The sequence below is a fragment of the Bidens hawaiensis genome, unplaced genomic scaffold (assembly GCF_021521415.1).
Source record: "Bidens hawaiensis isolate Kalapana, Puna unplaced genomic scaffold, B.hawaiensis_p1.1 tig00008858_1, whole genome shotgun sequence".
Classification (NCBI taxonomy): domain Eukaryota; kingdom Viridiplantae; phylum Streptophyta; class Magnoliopsida; order Asterales; family Asteraceae; genus Bidens; species Bidens hawaiensis.
This window is the reverse complement of record NW_027491639.1, coordinates 267,933-292,275: the sequence shown is the minus strand read 5'-3', so window position 1 is coordinate 292,275 and position 24,343 is coordinate 267,933. Positions and strand designations below refer to the sequence as shown.

At 32.5% G+C, this 24,343-nt stretch overlaps 3 protein-coding genes across 3 annotated transcripts; 2 read left to right on the top strand and 1 right to left on the bottom strand.

The window, feature by feature from the left end:
- The first annotated feature begins 5,508 nt into the window (after positions 1 to 5,508).
- LOC143530173 (protein TIFY 7-like) lies at positions 5,509 to 8,765 on the top strand. The gene is made up of 7 exons (XM_077025787.1): positions 5,509 to 5,633; positions 7,113 to 7,151; positions 7,273 to 7,316; positions 7,397 to 7,483; positions 7,582 to 7,780; positions 8,329 to 8,386; positions 8,500 to 8,765. Exons 1-7 carry the CDS (start codon positions 5,582 to 5,584, stop codon positions 8,573 to 8,575), a joined length of 555 nt encoding a protein of 184 aa, XP_076881902.1. The 5' UTR covers positions 5,509 to 5,581; the 3' UTR covers positions 8,576 to 8,765.
- Positions 8,766 to 12,136: 3,371 nt separating this feature from the next.
- Positions 12,137 to 15,893, top strand: LOC143530174 (glucan endo-1,3-beta-glucosidase 3-like). The gene is made up of 4 exons (XM_077025788.1): positions 12,137 to 12,393; positions 13,632 to 14,885; positions 14,971 to 14,998; positions 15,460 to 15,893. Exons 1-4 carry the CDS (start codon positions 12,327 to 12,329, stop codon positions 15,611 to 15,613), a joined length of 1,503 nt encoding a protein of 500 aa, XP_076881903.1. The 5' UTR covers positions 12,137 to 12,326; the 3' UTR covers positions 15,614 to 15,893.
- A 3,926-nt stretch (positions 15,894 to 19,819) lies between these two features.
- On the bottom strand, positions 19,820 to 23,226 carry LOC143530141 (uncharacterized). Its single transcript, XM_077025760.1, has 2 exons — positions 22,840 to 23,226; positions 19,820 to 20,009 (listed from the first exon to the last, which is right to left on the bottom strand). The coding sequence occupies exons 1-2, from the start codon at positions 23,083 to 23,085 to the stop codon at positions 19,842 to 19,844; spliced, it is 414 nt and encodes a 137-aa protein (XP_076881875.1). The 5' UTR covers positions 23,086 to 23,226; the 3' UTR covers positions 19,820 to 19,841.
- Between the last annotated feature and the right edge of the window lie 1,117 nt (positions 23,227 to 24,343).

The following is a 24,343-nucleotide window of genomic DNA, read 5'->3' as shown; positions in this document are numbered from 1 at the left end:
TTTTTTTTAATTTGGTGTGAACGTTTGGTTATGTTTATTTATTTAGGGTTGATATATAGTTTGTGTATGTTTAAATATTTATTTGAGTTTATTTCTTATTTATTAATAAAATTATTTGGCTAATTTTAGTTGCAAGTGTTGGATGCTCGACAAACTAATTAAACGAACGAACAAGAACACATTTGCTTATATTCGCTTATTTGTGTTAAGTTAAACGAACACAGACATGAACAAGAAAAGTCGTTCATTTAAATGTTTGTGTATTATCGAATAAGTAATAAACCCCGTTCGGTTTGTTTGCATGCTTACTTTAGAGTAATTTTTATTATCGAATAGGTTATCAAAACGTCCACCGGTAAGACCTATTAGACCGCTTTAAAACTGGATGATATTATGAATAATTTAAAATTTTAATACAATTAATCTTAATCAAAATGTTTAATTACTTTTCTCTTTTGTTAGATAATAATTAAAACACTAATAAAATGAAAAACTAATTGTTACACTTTGTGTTGTGACTTCTGTCCACTAAAAAGTAAAATACAATGTACCTAGCGGGTCTTAACTCTTAAAACTTGAGCTTTTATGGCCCATCTACTTTGGAGACTAGTAGTTGGGTTTAGTGACTTCTGTTTAGTGGGCTTAGTTTGGTCGGTACATAATTAGAAAGAAAATAAAAGGTTGGTCTGTTTTCTAGTAAGGGGCCCATCATATTATTTCCTATTTATACAATTATACCTAGAGGTGCAAAAAAACCCGTACCCGGAACCGTATCTGAAAAAAATACCCGGAACCAATTTTTTTATACACAGGTATTCTATACCCGAAATCGGAACCGACCCTACCCGTAGGGTATGATTAGGAGGTGCATTTTGAGGTCAATACCCGTACCGGAACCGTACCCGATTTATACCCGTAAATACCTGGACCCGGTCATACCCTATACCCATGCCCGGTTATACCTGATACCTGATACCAATTTTCTAATACCCGAAATAATACATAAGTTTTTACAGTATATTTTTATGTTTACTTCACAACATTTATGTTTAAGTTTTTGTAAAATGCATATTACTAAGTAAATAATTTGTAATTAAGTGGATACATGATTTTTGTAATATAGTTTAATTATTTTTATAAATTACAAAGCAAATTTAAATTTTAAACAATATAAAAAATGTATAGAAAAATTACAAATTCAAAACCGGGTATTAATACCCGGTCGTACCCGGACACATACCCGGTTCCAATACCCGAACCCGATCATACCCTACCCGGGTACATAGGGTTGTGTTTTTCTCCTCTATACCCGATCATACCCGAAACCAGTTCCATACCCGAACCCGGGTATTAGAAAAAACCCGATTTGTACACCTCTAATTATACCCTCATATTGAAAATTTGAACTTGTAATAATTGTCTAAACTAATAAAGAACAAATTCTAATTGTAGTCGTGGCGTTGGTCACCTTAACCAAACCACGCTATATTTTACATCGTTTATTAATTACTTTTGTTTGTGCTTGTATGTTTGTATTTCTAATGCGTTCCAACTATATTTGATGCCAAACACTAGCAACTAGCCAACTATCATAAAATTAGGAAGGCATGATATCTGTTACATCGGTAAAAAAATTTCTATATATTAAACTTGTATCAAACAATCGAGTGACTCCATATATGTGGAATGAAAGTTTAATATCATCTCGGGAGCACACCAACTCTTGTTCTTATACATAAAAGACTATTTTGGTGGTTCTGAGTTCAAGTTTATTTCACTTGTTACAAATTAACTCTTTATTTTTAATCATTTTAAGTATTGATTAAATACTCATACGTGCTATATTGATAATACGAAAAAATAACTATTTTCTTGGATTTTTGTATTGTTATTATTTATCTATGTAACCAATATAAAGCATATTTTATAGTCACATTTCAGACACTTATTACTTTGGTTTAACGTGATATTCACAAAAGATCATTTATTTATTTTTTAATTATTTATTTATTTATTTTATTTCACATCTTCCAAAAGCATTTGTAAAATAATTGTCCAAATCATCACGTTTTATTTTAAAAATAGAATAAACGCAAGTGGGTAGAGGTTGGCAAATCGTGTCATCTATCCTTGTCTCCTTTCGAGTCATATGTAGCAAACAAAGTCGTTTACAATCATACTAAACAATTAATTATAATTTATACATTTTATTATTATTATTATTTTCTGAGCCATAAGTGAGTTTTAACTTTTATATACCAAAACGGTGAATCTATAAAGGAACTAGAACCAATATACGACTTACATACTAACACTATTGTAGGCCAAATTGACATTATAATTACACCAAATAGAACACTCAAATAAACCTTTTGAGGATTGAGTTTTAATCAATTAAAAAACTAATTTCTATATCTTACATATGTACAGAAAATCTCTCGTTTATACTAATCCCAGATCGATGATCGAACATGAATTAAACGAATAACTCTCGTTTATATTAATCAGAAAATCTCACTCAAAAAACTGATTACAAACTATCAAACCCTAACTCGGTTTAACTCTTGATGAACCCTAACTCGGTTACACCTAGATGAACCCTAACTCGGTTACATCTTGTGTGTGTCTCTAGATGAACCCTAACTCGGTTACACCTAGATGAACCCTAACTCGGTTACATCTTGTGTGTATCTCTAGATGAACCCTAACTCGGTTGCATCTCACACCACACAAACTATAATGTCAAACCATATTTTGGTTTATATAGACTAACCTAACTTGCTAGCCAAGACATTACCAATTATAATTACAATACAAATAGGAAACCTAGCGTAATTAGGAAACATAACCACTATGACCTACTTGTCAATATTGGTCCCTCAAGTTCACCGACTTGTGACTTGAAGTCTGAAATTACTTCCAACAATCACCCCCCCCCCCCAATTTCTGACTCGAAATAGGTGGTATTTGACAACAAACTTGTCTCCTTTGACATGTCTGATTTGACCCACGATCTTGACAATCTCGGCTTTCACAACCATCTTGGTTTTGATCTCCCCGAACTCCTCTTGATCCTTGACTATGTTCTTTCGGTTCTCCCAAACTCGACTACCTCCATGACCATGTTCCCGACCATTCCCTCGGTCGTATGAACTCGCATAACCACTCCTTTGGTTGCAATTCTTGTCATCTAATCGAGCGAACATCAGTCTCCTTGATCTTCTTAGTGAGCGCCCGGTTCAATCCATCAAATCAAACCCATACCTCAGAACATAACTCGTTCAACTCGTAAAAAATGCACTTTGAATTAAACCAGCTTGTTCAATCCTCTTGCTCTAGTCCGTTGGAACAAATATAAACCAGACAACCCCGAACAACTTTTCAAAACACTTCAATCAGAAATCTACTATTTCCGAGTTAGTGCCGGTCGAACAGCCTACTCGTTGTCGTCGTAACAGTACCCGCGCCGCTACCAATTCAAGTCCCAGATCGATAATCGAACACAAATTAAACGAATAACTCTCGTTTATATTAATAAAAAAATCTCACTCAAAAAACTGATTACAAACTATCAAACCCTAACTCGGTTTGATTCTTGATGAACCCTAACTCGGTTACACCTAGATGAACCCTAACTCGGTTACATCTTATGTGTGTCTCTAGATGAACCTTAACTCGGTTGCATCTCACACCATACAAACTATAATGTCAAACCATATCTTGGTTTATATAGACTAACCCAACTTATTAGCCAAGACATTACCAGTTATAATTACAATACAAATAGGAAACCTAACATAATTAGGAAACATAACCACTATGACCTACTTGTCAATATTGGTCCCTCAAATTCACCGACTTGTGACTTGAAGTCTGAAATTACTTCCAACACGATTATTCTAGATCTTTACATTTTGTTATCGTTGGCACCTTTGTTGTTCCAGACTTTTTAAATGCACCAACATCTAATATGAAAACTGCTTGAATCATTTTCTTGAAAGTGGCGTTTCCGAGTAGGTGATTTTGGTATTCCATCATGTCTAGTATCAAGAATGCGAAGATATATAGGAGTGTTACACCACTTTCCAATATTGTTCCTTATTGTGTAAGTTAGTAAGTGATTCACCAACTAAGATGTCTCATCACATAATGGGCATATAGTCTATATTGTATAGTTTATACATGTTTTGTATAGAGTGAACGATGTTGGGATTCTTTTCAACCTTGCTTGCCAATCGATAATACTCTCTTATTTATGGATCCAGTTGTGATGTGGTGGATACCAGCTTGCTCGATCTTCGTCCTAATGAATTGCACCGTGAATAGCCCGTCGTGGTCGATCGAAGTCCATTATTGATTTTCTAAACAAAAAAAAGAAGAAAGCATCGACTAAATTCTATTAGAGAATATTATAGAATATATTATTAAAGTTTTAGTATTATGATGTTACCATAGTTAGGAGATTGTATTTGATTATGTTTCCTTGTATTTATCTCAATTGTACTCCTATATATAGTTGATCAATAATATATTACACCTACGGGGTTTTCATTATTCTACAAATTCATCGATTTCGGCACTGTTGGAGAGCTCTTTCAATTGCCACCGCCAAGTAAGCTCGTTACCTTGCCCACTATACCTGCACTCCACAAGACACATTTTGACTCTTTCCAAATCAAAAAACAGCAATGGAAATCGTGCCTGAATAGCATAATAGGTACATCATTTGTCAATGTAACGTCCAAAATCATATCTTGTCTCATCGTCCTAATGTCTTATATTGCGCAGTGCAAATCATTATTCCACCTTTCTTGTACACACAGACATAAGAATCTCATTGATCTTATAGTGTCTCACTTGCGAAAAGTTGTATTTCATTAAACACCATATTGTTGGATTTTGTTTAAATTTAGTTTAGCATATGGATACAAAGCTTGGTTTGAATTGGCATGTAACTATGTAACTTCATGTTTTTAACTTTTATTTACCGTATTTCTCATCTCAAAATTTCACTATTTTATACTGGTTTTACGAGTAACACACATGACAAGATTTGAAATCGTACAAGATTTCAAATTTAATGGTCAAACGTTCCATCAGGACATATACGAAAAAGAAAACAGTTAGTGGCTCGACAACATCTTTAAAGAAGATGAATTATTATTATTATTATTATTATTATTATTATTATTATTAAAGTTTTTTTTGTTATCATGATGTACCCGAAGGTTTCAAAAGAAAGAATATATTATTTGTCATGATTATAATATACGTCATAACAACATGTGATGCAAAACTTATGCACCGTGATTGACGTTTTATACTTTTATTCGAATATCAATTATTAAAAAACAAAAGTAAACAATATTTAAAATTTTCCTAATACTTTTTTATAGCATATAATAACTTGGAATATTATTTTTAACGATAGTGTCACTTCCTTAATCTCTCTCTCTCTCTCTCTCTCTCTCTCTCTCATACACAAACACATGAGATAAATATCTCTCTCTCACACTCTCTCTCTCTCTCTCATATATATTTATATATATATACACACATATATCTAATTTTAAGGTGCAACATGGAGATGGATTTCATGGGTTTGAATACTAAGGAAGAAGCAATTGAAGCAGGTGTGTGTTTTTTCTTCTATTTCTTATTATTTGTGGTTTTATGGATTTATAAAATTTTATAATCTTTAAATTCATATTAGTAATATATTTTGTAACTTGATTATGGATGAACCTTTTATGGTGCTTTAAAGAGTAACACTATATAACAGTTATATATTGTTCAACTATTGTATTTTGTTACGTATTTCGACATGGTTGATTATGAGATATTTCGACATGAACTCCTACCTTGCCGCTCAGATAATTCCCAGATCCGCTAATAATTCTTGACTTAGTATAATTCACTCTTTTGTTATTATATTAATATTTTGAGCCTTTGTTTCTAGTCATCTAGCTTGAGGCTTCAAGAACTATGAGTTTGGGATTTTATTATTTTATTTCCTCCAAAACAAGTTTGTTATGTAAATTGTAAAATATGTAGCTTAATTAGTTTATATAATTTCTGGGATCTTAGAATTCAAAAAAAATAAATAAATAAAAAATCTTTAAAACTTATGATAAAATTGTTATTGGGATTTTGATACCTTACTTTGTGTTGGTATTTTGTATAATTGTTGCTTCTAAATTGGTTTAACAAAACCTTCACTTAAAGACTACATATTCTCTACCTAATTATTATTGTTATTTTTTTTTTCATTTAATTAACACTATTGTTAAAACTTAAATGGAAAGAAAGATTACACTATTTAGGGTACACAAATTTAGAACATGCAAAATAATACTTGTTTTATTAAGCCCACTAAATTGTTTTCCCAAATACTGTAGACTATAAACCACTCAAAATTTTATTTTATTTAATTATCACATCAATTTTAATAACGAGTAAATATTGAACATTTGAACTAACCAACCACGAGCAATCTTGGTTAAAGTCAACATAAGTGCAACAAACAACATTCGACCAATCAAAAAACTTTGTACGAGAACTTGCTGCTCATAGAACACTTTATCTAGAAATAGACTTGGCATATAAAGCAAACTAACCATATATTATTATGTCACGTGGGTTTTGTAAACCAAAACGTCTAGCTTTTTGTTACCTTACTACATTTATGAAAAGTGGATCCATCTCAAGCCATGTTTTATCTGATCTTGTTAGTTGGTGTTAGTAGGTTCCGTAAGTTTTCTAACTTTTAATGATTAAAAAGTAAAATGTTAATGTTTTTAAAATAAATATATGATGATAAACAACTATATTAAAACATAATACGAAAATAGTGTTTGGGTTTTATTTTTGAGGTAGAAATAAAATGAACACAGTAAATAATCTCATACATAGCAAAATTATTGATAATGCCTAGAAGTCATTTTCTTCTAGCGATGTAGCAAAATTATAATCAGTTAAACCTGATAATAGTGTTTTGAAACTTTCGTTTATGTCCAGATTTAATATGTAAAATATTCATAATCGGATAAGTAATTTTGGGTTAGAATTTGTTCAATCTAATTCTAGTTGTACCTTTTTTTTGGAACTTGTAATGTTATCGAAGACCTCAGCGGTTCAATGGACTTTGTCAAGTAAAAATTCTATGCTCAAATCTTGTTTTATATTGTCCAAGGTTGTTAAAACATGAGAATGATCAAAACACTTAATCATACTATTATCGTGTCGTATGATGTGCTTTTGTATGACCTGCAGATGGTCCCCGAGACCTCAACAATCGCCAACTAGTGGAAAATCCGGTTTGTTTTGACCAAATTTTTAGATTTTCAAGTGACTAATAATATTTTGGATTGCTTTTTGAATCGAATTTGTTCTATAGAAAAACATTGATCTGCGCGGGCCCGCTCAACTAACCATTTTTTACAAGGGTATGGTGAATGTATATGAAGATATGTCTCCTGAAAAGGTTCACACATTGTCAAATACGCAAATGTCCATTTTTAATGTTTTTTTTTAAATAATTGAAAGAATATTATGTTAAGTTTTGCTATTTTTTCTATTTAGGCCCTGGCTATAATGTTATTAGCCGGTAATGGAGCTAAGGCTCAAGCTCAAGCAGCTACACCAAGAACACCAGCTGTGGATGCGGTTCATGTGGGCCAACCCATGAACACGACCGCTCCAAGCCCAGTGTCTGTTGGTCCATCAACAGTTAGAGATGGGCCGAAAGTTATGAGCTCGCTTCGACGTATGATGCAATCAGGTTTAATGATTGGGCTAATTTGGGCTATATTTTATCTTTAAAGGGTGTAACCGAATCGAGCCTGACTTTAACCTAAGAACTCGTGCTCAACTTGGTTCTACTCTAATTTTAATTATCGTTTATATATATTTATATATATTTTATTTATATTTATATATATTTTAATTATTTTTACTTATAATCTAATTGTGGTTTTTGTATATAACACAATATATTTTATTAAGTTACTTTTATCATAATAATATATATTAAATGAAAATGATTTTAGTAAAAAGCTTATTTACTCTAGCAAGTTGACTCTAGCTCGATAAGTGAAGCTCGAGCTCATACTTGTTTATTAAACAAACTTATGCTTAGGTTCGAACATGAGCTCTAAATCGTTTAAGCTTGATAGGATTCAAGCTTTTAGCAAGTCGATCTTGAGTATCTCACGATCAACTTGACTCATTTGCACCATTACTACTTATAAAAAACATTAAGTTAGGTGACAAAGCGTTTCATTCATCTTTGTGATCATATGAAGTTCACTATTTGGTTGTTTGGTGCAGATGTTCCTCAGATGCGTGAAGCATCATTGGCTCGGTTTCTTGAAAAGCGTAGGGAAAGGTATCGTGTGTGTGATTTGTTTTACGTTCGTGAGCCATTGTTTGACCTTAAAAGTCAAATGTTAGAAAGATTCATTTAACGGTTTTTTGGTTTATTGTATTATATCGATACAGAGTAATGGCTTCGGCTCCTTACAATGGCAAACCTGGATCAAGCAGTGCACCAAGCAAAGATGATAATAAAAAGTAAGATGTTATGTCTCTTGGAACCATATATCTATTAGTCTATTACACCAAAATGTAACATATTTAATGTTTTTATTATTGTATGTAATGAACTATATTTTTACCATTTGCGGTAAGAAATTTTTATTCTGTTATCATTTGATGAAATTGACATGCTATAACATAAAAGTGTTACAAGTTGCCATGTTACCATAAGGTAATGTGTCGATTTTTTTTTCAGATTTTAGCAAGTCGAATACATCAAATGATAACGAAATAAAATTTTGTTACATTAAATTGTAAAAAAGATAGTATATTTCACCCAATGATAAAACATGAATGTTTGTAACATTATGGTGTAAGAAACCGTATTTGAAATTTTATGTAAGTTTTGTAAGCTATACGGATTTACTGGTTTAAGGTCGATTCAAATAGAAATCTCATTACAACCGCTATTGGTGACAATTGTATGCCTGTCTAGATATGTTTGTGTAATGTATGACAAAATATAGTGAAGATTTTAGTGTTTTAATGTAATGCTTTTATGTGTTTCTTTCTTATATAATAATTTGTCTTTGTAAATGAATTATGAAGTTATAACTTGTGCCTTCATTCTAAAAGATTATTACTAGCTTGTATATTGTGATACATCAACTAAAAATACTTTTGGTTTGTCATTAATAAAACGTATTAAAAGTAAATATAGCAATATAATTTAAAATATCGTCATGACTCATGATTGTCTCTAAAAATCGTTAAAAATTTTGATCAGAAGATGTAAACATTTTTGGGTCTTAAGTAGAAAGAGTTTTATATATATTGTGTTTAAACAGTTAAATTTATAAATAAGCTTTTTAGGTTATGATTTTAGTTGTGCAAGTATTTTTTTTAAATATTTATCAAATGAATTGGATAATTGAATTCAATCAATAATGATATATATATATATATATATATATACTCGGACCTACTTGGGTAATCGGGCTGGGCAATACCCCCCCCCCCCCCTCTTTCAAAAGCGGCAGTGAATAACGTAAACATTATATATTTGATTATTAGTAAAACATAAAAGGATTTTGAGATCCGTGCAAAACTATTTACATATTGTACCCTAGAAGTTTTATTTAGGCACACAATTAACCTTACATTTTTTTAATATGATAACCCTTAAGTTTCATTAATTTCACAATTAACTCCACACCACTATTTACGTCATACAACTATTTGCATAAGGTACCCCATGACTTTTATTTAGTTACACAATTAACCCCATAATTTTTTAATACCGTAATCTTCAAGCTCCCTTAATTACACAACTGACCCCACAACTTCTTAGTATGATAACCCTCAAATTTCATTGAGTTACACAAACAGCCCCCAACCCCAAGTATTTACTGTAGTATAAACCTATACCGTAACAAACAGAACTAATACCGATGAAGTTCTCGTGATGTCTCCCCTGAAACGCGTGGGTTTACAACAAGTAAAAAAAATTATCTTTGAGTGATTTTGAATTATTTTAAAATTTTATATCATTATTTTTAAGACTTATGGTTTGTTAAATATAAAACTCGGCCGGTTGGCCCGTTAATGATAAAGATTCTGATTTCTGCACATCAGACTGGGCCCACCTTGATACTGGTTTTAGTATGGGCTGTTCACATAAAGCCAATAAAATGGGCCTTCGTTTATTATTGGGCTGTACGGTCCCACCCTGACGGGCTGACCATAATGAACCACATGCTGACTGAAACATGAAATAAAATAACAAAAAAAAAACATTATAAGCTAAGTTGTTCATTTATTATATACCACTCATCATTTTTGTCAAATTTTAATTTTTTTTATATGTTTATTTTATATTTTTTGTAAGTTTAAGAAGTAGTAATTTGACAATGTTATAACTATGCATTTTGTGGTTCTTTTTTGATTACTGTGAAAACCAAAATAAAAAATGACAAGGGTTGCTAACTAGTCAAGTTATTTGTGACCTTGGTGTGTTATGATGGTAAAAGCTAGAAACAAGGTCGAGTTTAAATTAGGGCTAGCTTGTTTAATAAAATCTCTAACTTCGTAAATCTTAAATCAAATTAGAGTTTTATTCATGACTACGTATAAGTTACTAGTTTTAAAAATCAACAAACTAGATTTATTTAGGAGTTATTGTATCTTTTATTTGTTGATGTTATTGTTTTTTGGTGAATGTTTATAGATAATTTTTTATTGAGTTTTTTTATGTTGAATATTATATGCAATAAGCATTCTGTTTTTGAAGCTTTTGGTAATGCCCTTTCTAAATTTTAAGGGTGAGAATAAACCCAAAAAACATAGCCGAAACCAAAAACCTAACGAAACAAACCAAACTAATAACTGACTATTATATTCTTCTTGTTTTCTTTGAAAACTGAATTTTATGGTTCGGTTTCAATTGCGTCTCGCTCTAAAACCGAACCGCATCTAACTTGTTTGAATACTTACTATTGAATGTATAGTGCATGTTCATTATTCTAAACTAGAAGTTACATATGAAATTCATTAACTTGTGGTTAACAATATAATGACCCTAAACTTATTATTTTAGGCTAACTTTTCAAGCCCAAATATCTTACACATCATAGCCCATTTCATGTTCATATCAATATAACTACATTAAAAATAATTAGTTTTTCTTTCTCTACTCAATTAAATAATATTTTCTATATTTTTATCATTTCATTTTTCTGGTCTCTTTCCTCAAATCTCAACCATTTTCAAAAAATGTTAAAAATTATACCGTTTAATTAGTTTAGCCATAATTTTTTTCCCATATACCTCATCCGTGTCCCATTTTAAATGTCCATTTTTGGTTGTCTAAATTTAAATATAATTTCTATACATATAAATTCAATTTTCAATTGTGCCCTTACTATTACATATAGTGGATTTTTTAGCCAATGAAGAAAAATGTTTTTTAGCCATAATAACTTAAAGGACATTATTGTCATTTTACAGCTCATAAAATAAAATGATCAAACATTTCTTAATTTATGTGTTTTGGGTCACATGACATTTAAAATGGGACGGAGGGAGTAACATTTTTCCTCTCCTAATCTCACCCAACTCGTAACTATACTATATAATTTACAAAACTCTACCACATATTTATAGGAAACAAACTCAAAATACTCTTAGGCCACCCGTAGTGGGCGACCATCTCCGACGAATTTTGGATGTAAGGACAAGAACCCCCCCCCCCCCCGGGGGGGGGGGCGAAATGTGGGGCGATGGGGGGTGCATGTAATTGTCGACGGCTTCCTTCTTATTTTTATTATTATTATATTCATACGTGAGTTGCATATATATACATACATATATAGAGGCTAAAACACCACTATACCCTAAAAACAAAAATTCAACCTTTATTGACTGGGCATCACATGACGTAAAACGCCAATTTTATAGCCCCTATACTATCCATAGCCTTAATCTCGAATGTAAAATTGAAAACAAATTAATCCAAACACATAGTATAATTTTAAAACTAAAAATCCAAACTTCATTTATAATTTGGTTTTGACTCCAAAACAAACCCATGGACTCACTTCTAAACCTGCCACACATTTATTTCTACATTATTTTTGCTACTAGCAATTTGCCTAAATGTTTTTCCAGTTTAAAAACCTTGTGGACCTCTTTAGACACTCTTTCTCTCTCTTAATTCTTTAAAGAACCCTTTCTCTGTCCCATCTTTTTCTCTCTCTACACTTTCTTTAGCCTCTTGGGACCAGAGACCTTCAATGGCTTCTTTCAGATTAATGGCAGCACTCTTCCACCTTCTACCCTTAGCCTCCATGGCTGTCCAAGGTTAGTTAGCCACCTCTTTCCTTAAACCTTTCATATTTTTCTGCTAATATTTTACTTAATGTTTTACCTAGTACACCAACATTTGCACTTCAAAAATAATATCTTTTTTGCATCTTGTAACAAGTTTTAGTCCAAGAAACAGTTGTTTTCAGACACCCTTTTGGCTATTTTACAATCTTGAACTAAAGTTTAGTTGATATTATCATATTACTGATAATAGAGTATTTAGAGTATTTGCACTTCAAAAATCATATCTTTTTTTACTTGTTTTGAACTGTTTTAGTCCAAGAAACAGTTGTTTTCAGATACCCTTTTGGCTATTTTACAATCTTGAACTAAAGTTTAGTTGATATTAGAGATGGGTTAATTAGGGTTTATGACGTGGCAAAGTTAGTGGAAAAGAAAAACTCATGAACACAGAAACCACATTGTGTTCATACTTAAGCTTCATAGGACAACACAACTAAACAACTCAAGTACAACTCATTTCCACTTATCTCAACATGTTTTATTTCAAAAATAATAATAATTATTATTATTTTTTCTTTTTGGTAGTTTTTTTTGTTCAAAAAATACTTTTTTCTGATACCCTTTTGCTTATTTTATATTCTTAAACATAGAGTTTGTTTCTTTTTTCTTTTTTTTTGGGTGTCAAAACTGGTAAAATCTTGTAAACCTAGAGGCATTGTGTATATAAACCTATATAAAACTTTTTTTAAAAAAACTTATGTTAGATGCAAATTGGTAAAGTTTTGATTTTTTTGCATTTTTAGTGAAAGAAAGTGCTGGATTCATGTACTTTTTGATGTGTTGAACATTAAATAAGTATAAGAGGACTATGAAAGATTCCATTTGGGTCCATCTATGTCAACTTTCAAGGGTAGTATTGTCATTTTCTTAGCTTACAGAGATATAGGATCTTAGTGCAAGATTATGCATTTTGTATTTAAAATTGTCAAATCCCATCTTTGTCCCTGAAAAATTTGCAGTTGTCTACTTCATTTGTTAAAGTAATACATTTTTTTATTATTGTGTTTGGATTTTTGTTACAAAGATACCATTTTTTCTGCAAAACTGTTATTTATTGTTTTTAATGTGATACATAACACGGTAATGTAACCGTATATTTGTGTTTCTTTTTCTTTTACATTTACGCGGTTCTCGCAGTTTTTTACTAAAAACTGGTGAAATGACTAAAATACCCTTTAACCGAAGTTTCGAACCGGTTTCTTTTTCAGATGCTTTTGTAGGTGTAAACATTGGCACATCGGTAACCGACATGCCGAACCCGACCCAAGTGGTGGCCCTTCTCAAGGCCCAACAAATCCGCCACGTCAGACTGTACGACGCTGATCCCGCAATGCTGACCGCGCTAGCTGGAACCGGTATCCGTGTAACCGTTTCCGTCCCAAACCAACAGCTTATCGCCATTGGCCAGTCCAACGCCACTGCCGCCAACTGGGTGGCCCGCAACATCCTCACACTTGTCCCCGCCACCAACATTACCGCCATCTCAGTCGGGTCCGAAGTCCTCACCACCATCCCTAATGCCGCCCCGGTTTTAGTCTCCGCCCTCCAATACATCCACGCAGCCCTTATCGCGGCCCGGCTCGACTCCCATATCAAAGTCTCGACCGCCCACGCGTCATCGATCATTCTCGACTCGTTTCCACCGTCACAAGCCTTCTTTAACCGCACGTGGGACCCGGTTATGATCCCGTTACTCAAGTTCCTACAAACCACCGGATCATACCTAATGCTTAACGTCTACCCGTATTACGACTACACGCAATCACACGACGCAATCCCGTTAGACTACGCGTTGTTCCGCCCGCTCCCGCCAAATAAAGAAGCCGTCGATTCAAACACCCTTTTGCATTACACGAACGTTTTCGACGCGGTGGTGGACGCTGCGTATTTCGCGATGTCGTATTTGAACTTCACGAACATCCCGATCGTTGTAACCGAATCGGGCTGGCCTTCGAAAGGCGACGCAAACGAGCCCGATGCGACACTCGATAATGCGAATACTTATAACAGTAATTTAATCAAACATGTGTTAAACAACACGGGTACTCCAAAACACCCGGGTGTGGCGGTGAGCACGTTTATTTACGAGCTTTATAACGAGGACGCACGAGCGGGTGCGGTTTCCGAAAAGAATTGGGGGCTGTTTGATGCAAACGGGAGACCGATTTACGTGTTGCACTTAACGGGTTCGGGGACTATGTTGGCTAACGACACTACGAACCAGACTTATTGTGTGGCTAAGGAGGGTGCGGACCGGAAGATGTTGCAGGCTGCTTTGGATTGGGCGTGTGGGCCCGGGAAAGTTGACTGTTCGGCTATGGTTCAGGGCGGGCCGTGTTATGAACCCGATAGTGTAACCGCGCACGCGACTTATGCGTTTGATGCATATTATCATAGGATGGGTATGGCTGATGGAACTTGTGATTTTAAAGGAGTGGCTACTGTTACTACCACTGATCCGAGTAAGTTCGGTTGTACATTTCGCATTATGGGTTGTACATTTCGGTTAAAATGTTTGTTTTTTAACTGATTTTTTTTTGTTTGTAGGTCATGGTAGTTGCATATATCCAGGAAGGTAATATAATATATTTTAGTATGAGTAATTATACTTTAGAATTTAAGGGTGTGCACGGTGCAGTTTGAGTCGGTTTTGGGCTAAAACTGAACTAAATACCAAAACTTGTGGTTTTTGAATTATTGAAAACCGTTTGGTTTTGGTTTTCTGGGTTTGTGTTTGGTTCGGTTTTGCCATTTGAGCTTGAAAATTATGGGCCGAAAAGAAAATTTTAGCACAAAATAGTGAATTTGGACCTAAGTATTAATTATTATATATTAGAAAGAATTTCGACTAAAAATGAAAATCTATAAATTTACGGCTATGTTCGGTTTTTACAAAAAACATTAAACCAAATCGTTGGTTTTTGTTTTTGCTTTTTTTTTCTATTTCGGTTTTATGCACACCCCTACTCAAGATTTTTTTTACTTTAATGGGAGGTAAAAATTAATATCATGGTTTTTATGTTAACTTTTGTGTAGTAACGGGAGTAACGGGACATTTATAAACGGTACAATGATGGCTCCATCTTCAAATTCAACTTCATCGGGTAGCTCGTTATCTTTTCACCCAAGCAATTTGATTTCTTGTATGACTAGTTTCACGGTGTTACTCTTAAGCGCGGTGTTCTTGTAAGTTGTCTTAAAAAGATTGTAGTATCATTCTTCGCCAAGAAGCTTGGAACTCAAAAAGAAGTGTTGGATTTAGGGATGAATTCGTTTGTAAATTGTAGAAACAAGCGAATCGTGGTTTGATCTTTGTAATCGATCATTTATGGAGTAAAATTTTCGGTAGATCTAGGTTTCATATCAATGATGTGCTTGGTATGGTTGAGAAAGTATTGTGGGGGTGTTTGGGTTTGCATTTTGGAAGTAATTATCTATTGCAACTTGCAATAGTTGGTTTTTGATGTTTAGTTAGCATCTTATGCTTCAAAACATGTTTCCATAATCTATGGTAGAACTAGGGGTGCAACTAAGCTGAGCTACTCGCGAGCTACTTGTGATTTAATCGATAAAATCTTGAAACGAGCCAACTTCTTTGAGCCTGAGTTCGAGCCCTGTATCAGAAGCTTGTTTGTCGAGTCTTTACCACTTTGGACTTCTATGTATTAATTTCATAATGCACGCCCGAGTTCGAACCGAGCTTTGACTTGTTTAAGTACTATGCGAATTTGAGACGAACATAGGCTTGTTTAAGGTTTTTTTCCTATAATATATAAAAATAACTAAAAACATATATAAGTTAATTAATAAATAATGAATGAGCTGCTCGTAAAAATGGCTCACGGCCCGAAGTTGAGCATTAGAAAAGGAGCTTGAAATTAGCCGAGTTGAACTTGAGCTCTTGTAAATCTAAACTAGCCTGGCTTGACTTGTTTACACCCGTATATAGAACAATCCTTCAACAAATAGGAATATATTTGCATGAATATTCTAATGTTGTCACACATTACTTCCACATTGATATCTTTTTGCATGAATATTTTAATTTTTGAGTTGACTAAACACTAGAGCTTGTAGACACATGCACAAAAAATATTTGATGGAACTGCAAAGATTTGATTAAATATATCATTGAGCCAAGGTACAAAGATTCATGAGGGTTGTCCTGTTTTAGGAATCTTGATATTGTTTGTGGGTTTATTTATTTTAGGGAAAATTTTCATAATAGCCCATTTAAAAAATGTGTTTTCAAGATTATCCCCAATAATTCAAGTTTTCAACTTTGTTCCTTTGTTAACTTGTCGTCGATGACATGATAGCGAATACCGACGATGTGTTACCAAAACAAATAGGATAACGACACGTGGCCGGAATCTAGCCGGAATAGGTCGTCGACGATGCGTTAGTGGATAACGTATCGCTGCTACCCTACGTTAGCAACATAACGCATCGATGCTACCCTACGTTTGTGGGTTTATTTATTTTAGGGAAAATTTCCATAATAGCCCATTTAAAAAATGTGTTTTCAAGATTATCCCCAATAATTCAAGTTTTCAACTTTGTCCCTTTGTTAACTTGTCGTCGATGACATGATAGCGAACACCGACGATGCGTTACCAAAACAAATAGGATAACGACACGTGGCCGGGATCTGGCCGGAATAGGTCGTCGACGATGCGTTAGTGGATAACGTATCGCTGCTACCCTACGTTAGCAACATAACGCATCGATGCTACCCTACGTTACGTATGACATAGGGTTGACAATGCGTTATGTTGCTAACGTAGGGTAGCGGCGATGCGTTATGTTGCTGCTACCTGTTATGAAAACACAAGGGTTCCACGTGTCGTTATTTATTTTAGGGAAAATTTCCATAATAGCCCATTTAAAAAATGTGTTTTCAAGATTATCCCCAATAATTCAAGTTTTCAACTTTGTCCCTTTGTTAACTTGTCGTCGATGACATGATAGCGAACACCGACGATGCGTTACAAAAACAAATAGGATAACGACACGTGGCCGGGATCTGGCCGGAATAGGTCGTCGACGATGCGTTAGTGGATAACGTATCGCTGCTACCCTACGTTAGCAACATAACGCATCGATGCTACCCTACGTTACGTATGACATAGGGTTGACAATGCGTTATGTTGCTAACGTAGGGTAGCGGCGATGCGTTATGTTGCTGCTACCTGTTATGAAAACACAAGGGTTCCACGATGCGTTAGTGATAACGCATCGCTGCTACCCTACGTTAGCAACATAACGCATCGTCAACACAGATTCCGGCCACGTGTCGTTATCCTATTTTTTTCAGTAACGCATCGTCGGTGTTCGCTATCATGTCGTCGGCGTCGAGATACCAAAGGGAAAAAGTTGGAAACTTGAATTATTAGGGATAAATTTGAAAACACATTTTATGAATGAGTCATTTTAGGAATTTTCCCTTTACTTTATGAGAGTAAAATAGCCAAATTTGATTCATAAATTGATTGTTCATAATTTTTTTATAACATAAATAACCAAATTGCCTATAAAATCAACCTTCACATATATATAGTTTTTATAATTAACGTGTTATTTGTTAAACGAGACGATATTTAAGGGTGGTTTGCTAAATCTCATGGGGTGGCTTGGAGGAGATTTAAATAATAATTCGTTTATTATTTTTAATAAGTTAGTCTTATTTTATTAAGTTAGTCTTATCCTAAAACCTATTTGAGTTGGGTTCAAATTGTGTATTTAAGTACGAGTAGGACTCGAATTAAGGGTGTTATATAAACCCTTGGTTCACATAGGTTTATTAAGTTTTTTAGCTCGTCTTTTCTTAATAAAAAAAAGTGTCCTTTGTTTGTCGAGGAAAAACTCCCTGGGTCCAAAGTTGCAGTTTAGTTTCGTTCCTTATCCAAAGTTGCAGTTTAGTTTCATTCATTATTATTATACTATTATTTTCGTTTTGTTTGTCAAACCATATACATAAAGTTGTGTGGTTGCTACAAAAGAAAAAGAATATTAATTCTTTGTTGATTCGTACACCAAAGAAAAAGGAACAGAGCCTAGAAAATCAAATTTGGCTTCTTAATCTGCAGATACCTTCAAGATCAGTTCTTGATTATTAGTTAACTCTGTTGTGCCAAATTTAACATTATTCGTTGAAAGTTTTATATCTATTTTACGAAAGAACATTTGGCCCAGTGGCATTCGTGTCTGTAATACAGGCTCACTCTCTTTAAGGTCGAGGGTTAAAATTCTACGATATGCATGCTAGGTGAATTTTATAGTCGATTAGCATTCAAAAAAACAATAACAAATAAATAACATCATGGTTGTAGCATATTCTTTATAATTTTAAAAAAAATGCTAATATTTATTTGACTTGAAATATAAACGAACCTCCAATGGTTAAATGCATTAATCGAATTATCTTTTCCAGTAATCAAATTAACTATCGTTTATAACAAAAACAGTAATTATAAAAGATTTAAGAGTGAACTGCGGTTTTTGTCCATGTGGCTTGTTTAAATTTGTGGTTTAGTCCAATAGTTTTACCATTTTCATCCAGTAAATAATATTGAAGTATTTGAAAAATATTTTTAAAATTGTCCAGTTGCAAATAGTTAGTTACCAAAATCTGATTATGGGTTATTAAATAGGAAAATAAATCGAAATGATAAATTGGAAAGCATGTTCCTAAGGGGCCTAAAGAATTCCTAATTGGAATTAGGGGGTCCTTTTTGATTGATTCTTTCAAATTGCGATTGTAGTCCATGTGCTTTCATTTCACTTGCAATTAAACTCGAATTCATTAACCCCGTTAAGTCTGGTCGTTAAACATATCAGTTTTCCCTTCACGTGAAGGGCAGTTTTGTCTTTTTTTCCCCAAATACACCCCCAGCCCCTCACGTGAATGGGCTTGCGAATTAGGACTAGGGTTTATTTGGGGGGGAAAATGACAAAGCTGCCCCTCACGTGAGGGGCACACTGATGGGTTTAACGACAAGACTTAACGTGGTTAATGAATTTGGGTTTAATTACAAGTGAAATGAAACCACATAGACAAAAATTACAAATTTGAAACTATTGGACTAAAACCACAGATTTGGACAAACCACATGGACGGAAACCGCAATTCACTCAAGATTTAAAACAAAAACTTCAGTTATAGGTTCATTTTTAGCTTATAACTTAGCGTCTTAACCGACCAATACTAACGACTAAATAAGATTATAATAAATTAAAGTAACACAACTCATTAACCAAAAGCAAGTCATGTCATAAACTCATAATACCCCTATGAATAAGATGTATCAACAAAAGGGTAATCAAGGTACAACACTGTTAAGCATCAAGATTCACCAAACGTACAAATCCCATTACATCTATAGAAACGAAAGGGTGATTTAATTAATTTAAAATATTTAAGGTAATGGGCCATGGGCCATGGGCTCAACAGTAGTCTTGAAAAGAAGAACATAAACTTTGTTGATAGAGAAATACAAGAAGCCTCCTACAGAATGTGTCACATATGACCCAAAGCTGGTCCCCACTATGCAGTGCCACGCTGGACCATATGACGTGTCAAATTCCTATAAACAAATACTTGTATAAGTATTTTTCTTCGTTATAACAAAAAAACAAAAAAAAAAAAAAAAACATATGATAAAGTTTGTTATATGCGATTAGGGGCTTAGCCAAAATTTTATGGGAAGCGTTGGGATTTTCAGATATAAATAACGAAATGTATTTTTTTATGGGAAGCGATTGCGATAAGGGGCTTAGCCAAAACATTTCTTTTATGGAGGGCGTTTGCCACCCCATTATTTGTATATGCGTAGTAACAAAATAAACAACATAACGGCCAATGCTATTATAACTTATAATTGCTTAGTTCACACTAAAAAGTATGTGATTTTTTTAACCGCCAAAGAATAAGATATATATAAACTAGCAAGAAGCTAGATCAAAAGGTACATGGTAAACGCTCAAAACATAGATTTTCTTAAAAGTTTTTTGCGCCTATGTGAACTTTTTCGTGCATGTGATTATTTTTAATTTTTTATTTTTTGTGTAAAATTTTCCGAGAATCTTAACTTTTTAAAAATAAAGTGAGTTGTATACTTAAAATGTATATATTACTATTAAATGATTCATGATTCTAAAGATTAAGTATAGTCATTATAGTATAAATATTCTAAATATTATTGTATAAATATAACCAAAAAAATTGAAATATATTTTATTTTCATTAAAAAAAATTATTGGAAAGTGCTTTTGTTATATTGGACAAAGAACTTGATGGGAACATGTCCATGAAAGTCTGCACATTGTCCAACCTTCATTGTGTATACTCAAATTAAACCAACAACTTGTACCAATGATTTAATATATATTTTTGCTCAAAAAACATAAAAACATTTACAATTTTCAAGTGTGACTGTACCATGATATTTGTCAAAATTTTATTTAGATGGAAAATATTTGGTAAAATGAATACCTATTTTTAAAACATTTTTAAAATAATAAAAAATGATTTTTACACATGTTTTACATAACATATGGCTTTGGACATTTATAACCTTACAATATATCACAAATATATCATGTTCTAATAAATAATTAAATATTGCTTTAAAAAAGTATGTACTAAATCAAACATTTTATGGTAAAATCATATTAAATAAAAAAAGTCAAAACCATTCTTGATAATCAATTCATTTGAACAAAAGGCTCCAAGAATGGCAGTGAATTGAATCTCACAAACTTACAAAAAAAGAGACAAAAAATGAATCTGACACCATAACAAAAACAATTTTGACTACCTACTTTGGACTGTTTCTGTTTGTTCCTTTTATATTTTAAAAAGCTAAATGAAATGATCAAAACTTTGCCATTTTTTAAAAAATAGTTTAGACCAATTTACTGAATGTGTATCTTTTGCAGAAAACATTCTTGGGTATAGAAATATTCAAATTATTTGGTCAAAGTAGGAGTCTTTCTTTTAATGTCGTTATATTCAAACACCGCCTCATTGTGTGTTAACAAGTGCATACGGCTCGTATAGGGTTCTACGAGTCGTATAGCTCCTTCATAATTGACAAATGTACTTTATGACAACTTTTCCAGTCTATAGAATGAGGCATTCCGACACATTATGACATATATGGTCTATACGGCTCGTATAGCCCCTATACGACTCGTGTAGGAGCACCTGGTGTTTGAATAACCTATGTGGTGTGAGAATAATCTATGCCTTCTTTTATAACCAAGATTATAAATTTTAATTCACAAAATATTTCTTAGGGGGGTGTTTGGCAATAGGCATTGTGTTTTGAAAGTGACTCTCTCATATGAAATGACAACAATATTGATGGTTGTAACAACATATAACTTCAGAAGATAGTGTTTGGATTATTGTTAAAAAACCATATTTATTAATTATAATTAGCTTTGTTAATAAAATAAATCCAATATCCAAAAGCCTAAAACTGCAAAGAACTTATCTCCAAATCTAACAATCTTTAAACTAAAACAAACAAGACCACTAAAATTTCAAGATTTTGCAAGCCCACAATCAAGAACAAAGAAATGACCATAATTTATTAGTTTTCTATTCTTAAAAACCATTAGAACCATCACAACCTAAAAAGGATTGAAACTTTAAAATAAATAATTTTTAATAAAAGCATTAGAACCAACACAAGCTAAACATGATTAAAACTTTAACATAAATAATTATTAGTAAAAATAAAAAACATTAGAACAACCACAAGCTAAGAAAGAGTGAAGCTTTAATATAAGTTACTAAAAAATATCACAATAGAACAAGCTAAAAAAGATTGAAACTTTAATATAAATAATTAAAAAATAACTCACTAGAATCATCACAAGCTAATAAAGATTAAAACTTTAACATAAATAATTTAAAATATAACTCACTAGAACCTTCAGAACCTAAAAAAGATTAAAACTTTAACAGAAATATTTTTTTAAAAAAATCATTAGAACCAACACTAGCTAAAAAAGATCAAACTTTAACATAAATAACTAAGAATAATATAAAAAATAGAAAACACCATTAGAACAACCACAAACTAAAAAAGATTAAAACTTTAAGATAAATAATTAAAAAAAATTATAACTCATTAGAACAACCACAATTCACAAGCTAAGAAAGACTGAAACCTTAATAAAATAATGTTTATTAAAAAAAAGACATTAGAACAACACAAGCTAAAAAAGATTGAAACTTTAATATAAATAATTAAAAAATAACTCACTAGAACCTTCACAACCTAAAAAAGATTGAAACTTTGACATAAATAACTAGAAAAACAATTAGAACAACCACAAATTAAAAAAGATTACAACTTTAACATAAATAATTGAAAAAGAAAAGGTTTTTAGGAAAAATATTACCTTCTTGAGGGCAAGTGCAAGGCATTTGCTGTCAATCTTGATCCCATTTGCAGAAGAAGAAGTAGAGTCAATATGATCTTTAGCACATTTAAAAGCTTTGTTCTGCAACACAATGGACATATCAGAAGCTTTGACTTTTATGTTAAGCTGTTGATGAAGGTTTTGTTGTTCAGTGGCTTTCTTTTTCTGTATTAAATTGCTTAAGAATTTGCTTCTTCTTTCTAACTCTTTTTCTGCTTCTTCCATTGCCTCATCACTTGATTTTGGAGTTTAAAATTTGGGTGAATTTTGTGGGGTTTTAAGTTGAATTTTGGATTTCAAGAAATGGGGTTTTGTTGTTGGTGCTTTTGTTTTTTCAGCTTTTTGTAATGAGCAAAAACTGAAAAGTTGGGTCAGTGTTTTGAAACCTGTTATACCAGATTTCGATAATACAACAAGTATTTTTGAGCGGTTTGTTAGAATATTGTGTTGCTGATTTTTTTAAAAATACCGGTTTAAACTTAAGGGATTTTTTATATATATTTTTTTGGCCCGTATTTTTTTAAAATGATTTTTAACCTGGCGGATAAAATTGAAACAAGTAAAAAATAATAAACGGTGATTCGTTAATCAAACAATTTTGCATCTTGCAAATGCAAGGTGGGTTTCTTAACATCTTCTGTAATTGAACGATTTGCTTGTTGCCGGTTTTTTTTAATACCGGAATAAACGTAAGAGATTTTTGATCTATTTTTTGGTTCATATTTTTAATAATGAACCTTTTTTTAAATACCGGTATTTTTTTAAAAATACCGGAATAAACGGAATAAATAGTAATGGACGACTCGTTAATCGACCAATTTTGTATACTGCATATGCAAGGTAGGTTTTTTTTATATCTTTTGTAATTGGTTATTTTGTATACAAAGTACAATTTGGTTCACGTGTGACATATATTAATATACTTTTGAGTTATTTTTTTTGGTTTAAGTTGTATTCTATATGAAAATGATAAACTATTCAACCCGGTTGAAATTCCCAATTATACATTTTGTACCATTTTAAAATCAAATCCGGTACAAGTAAAAAATTGGTTTTTAAAACATTGAGTTGGGTACAGTGATGGGGTGGGGGCTAATTTCATTGCTTCTCTAGTTTGGACAACCTCATCAGTTAGGTTTGGTTAGTCTACCTAAGGCTGAGGGGTGTGGGGGGCTTTAATGGGGGCTCCAACTAATAATAATATGACGTGTGGCAGAGAGAGAAACTGGATAAGGGGGGTGTTGGAGCCCCTGGCCCTGGTGTGGAGGGGCTCCAGCGAATTTTTTTTAAATTTTTTTATAAATATATTCAAACAACGTATTATTTAAAAAACTCATAAATTATTAAAAAAACACACATTAATAAAAAAAACACATTAATATCTAAAAATAAAATAAAAATTAAAGTACTAAAAAAAACATTCTTCTTATTCTTCAGCTTGGTCTTCTTCGATCAACCTCTTTCGGATACGTTCATTTTGCTT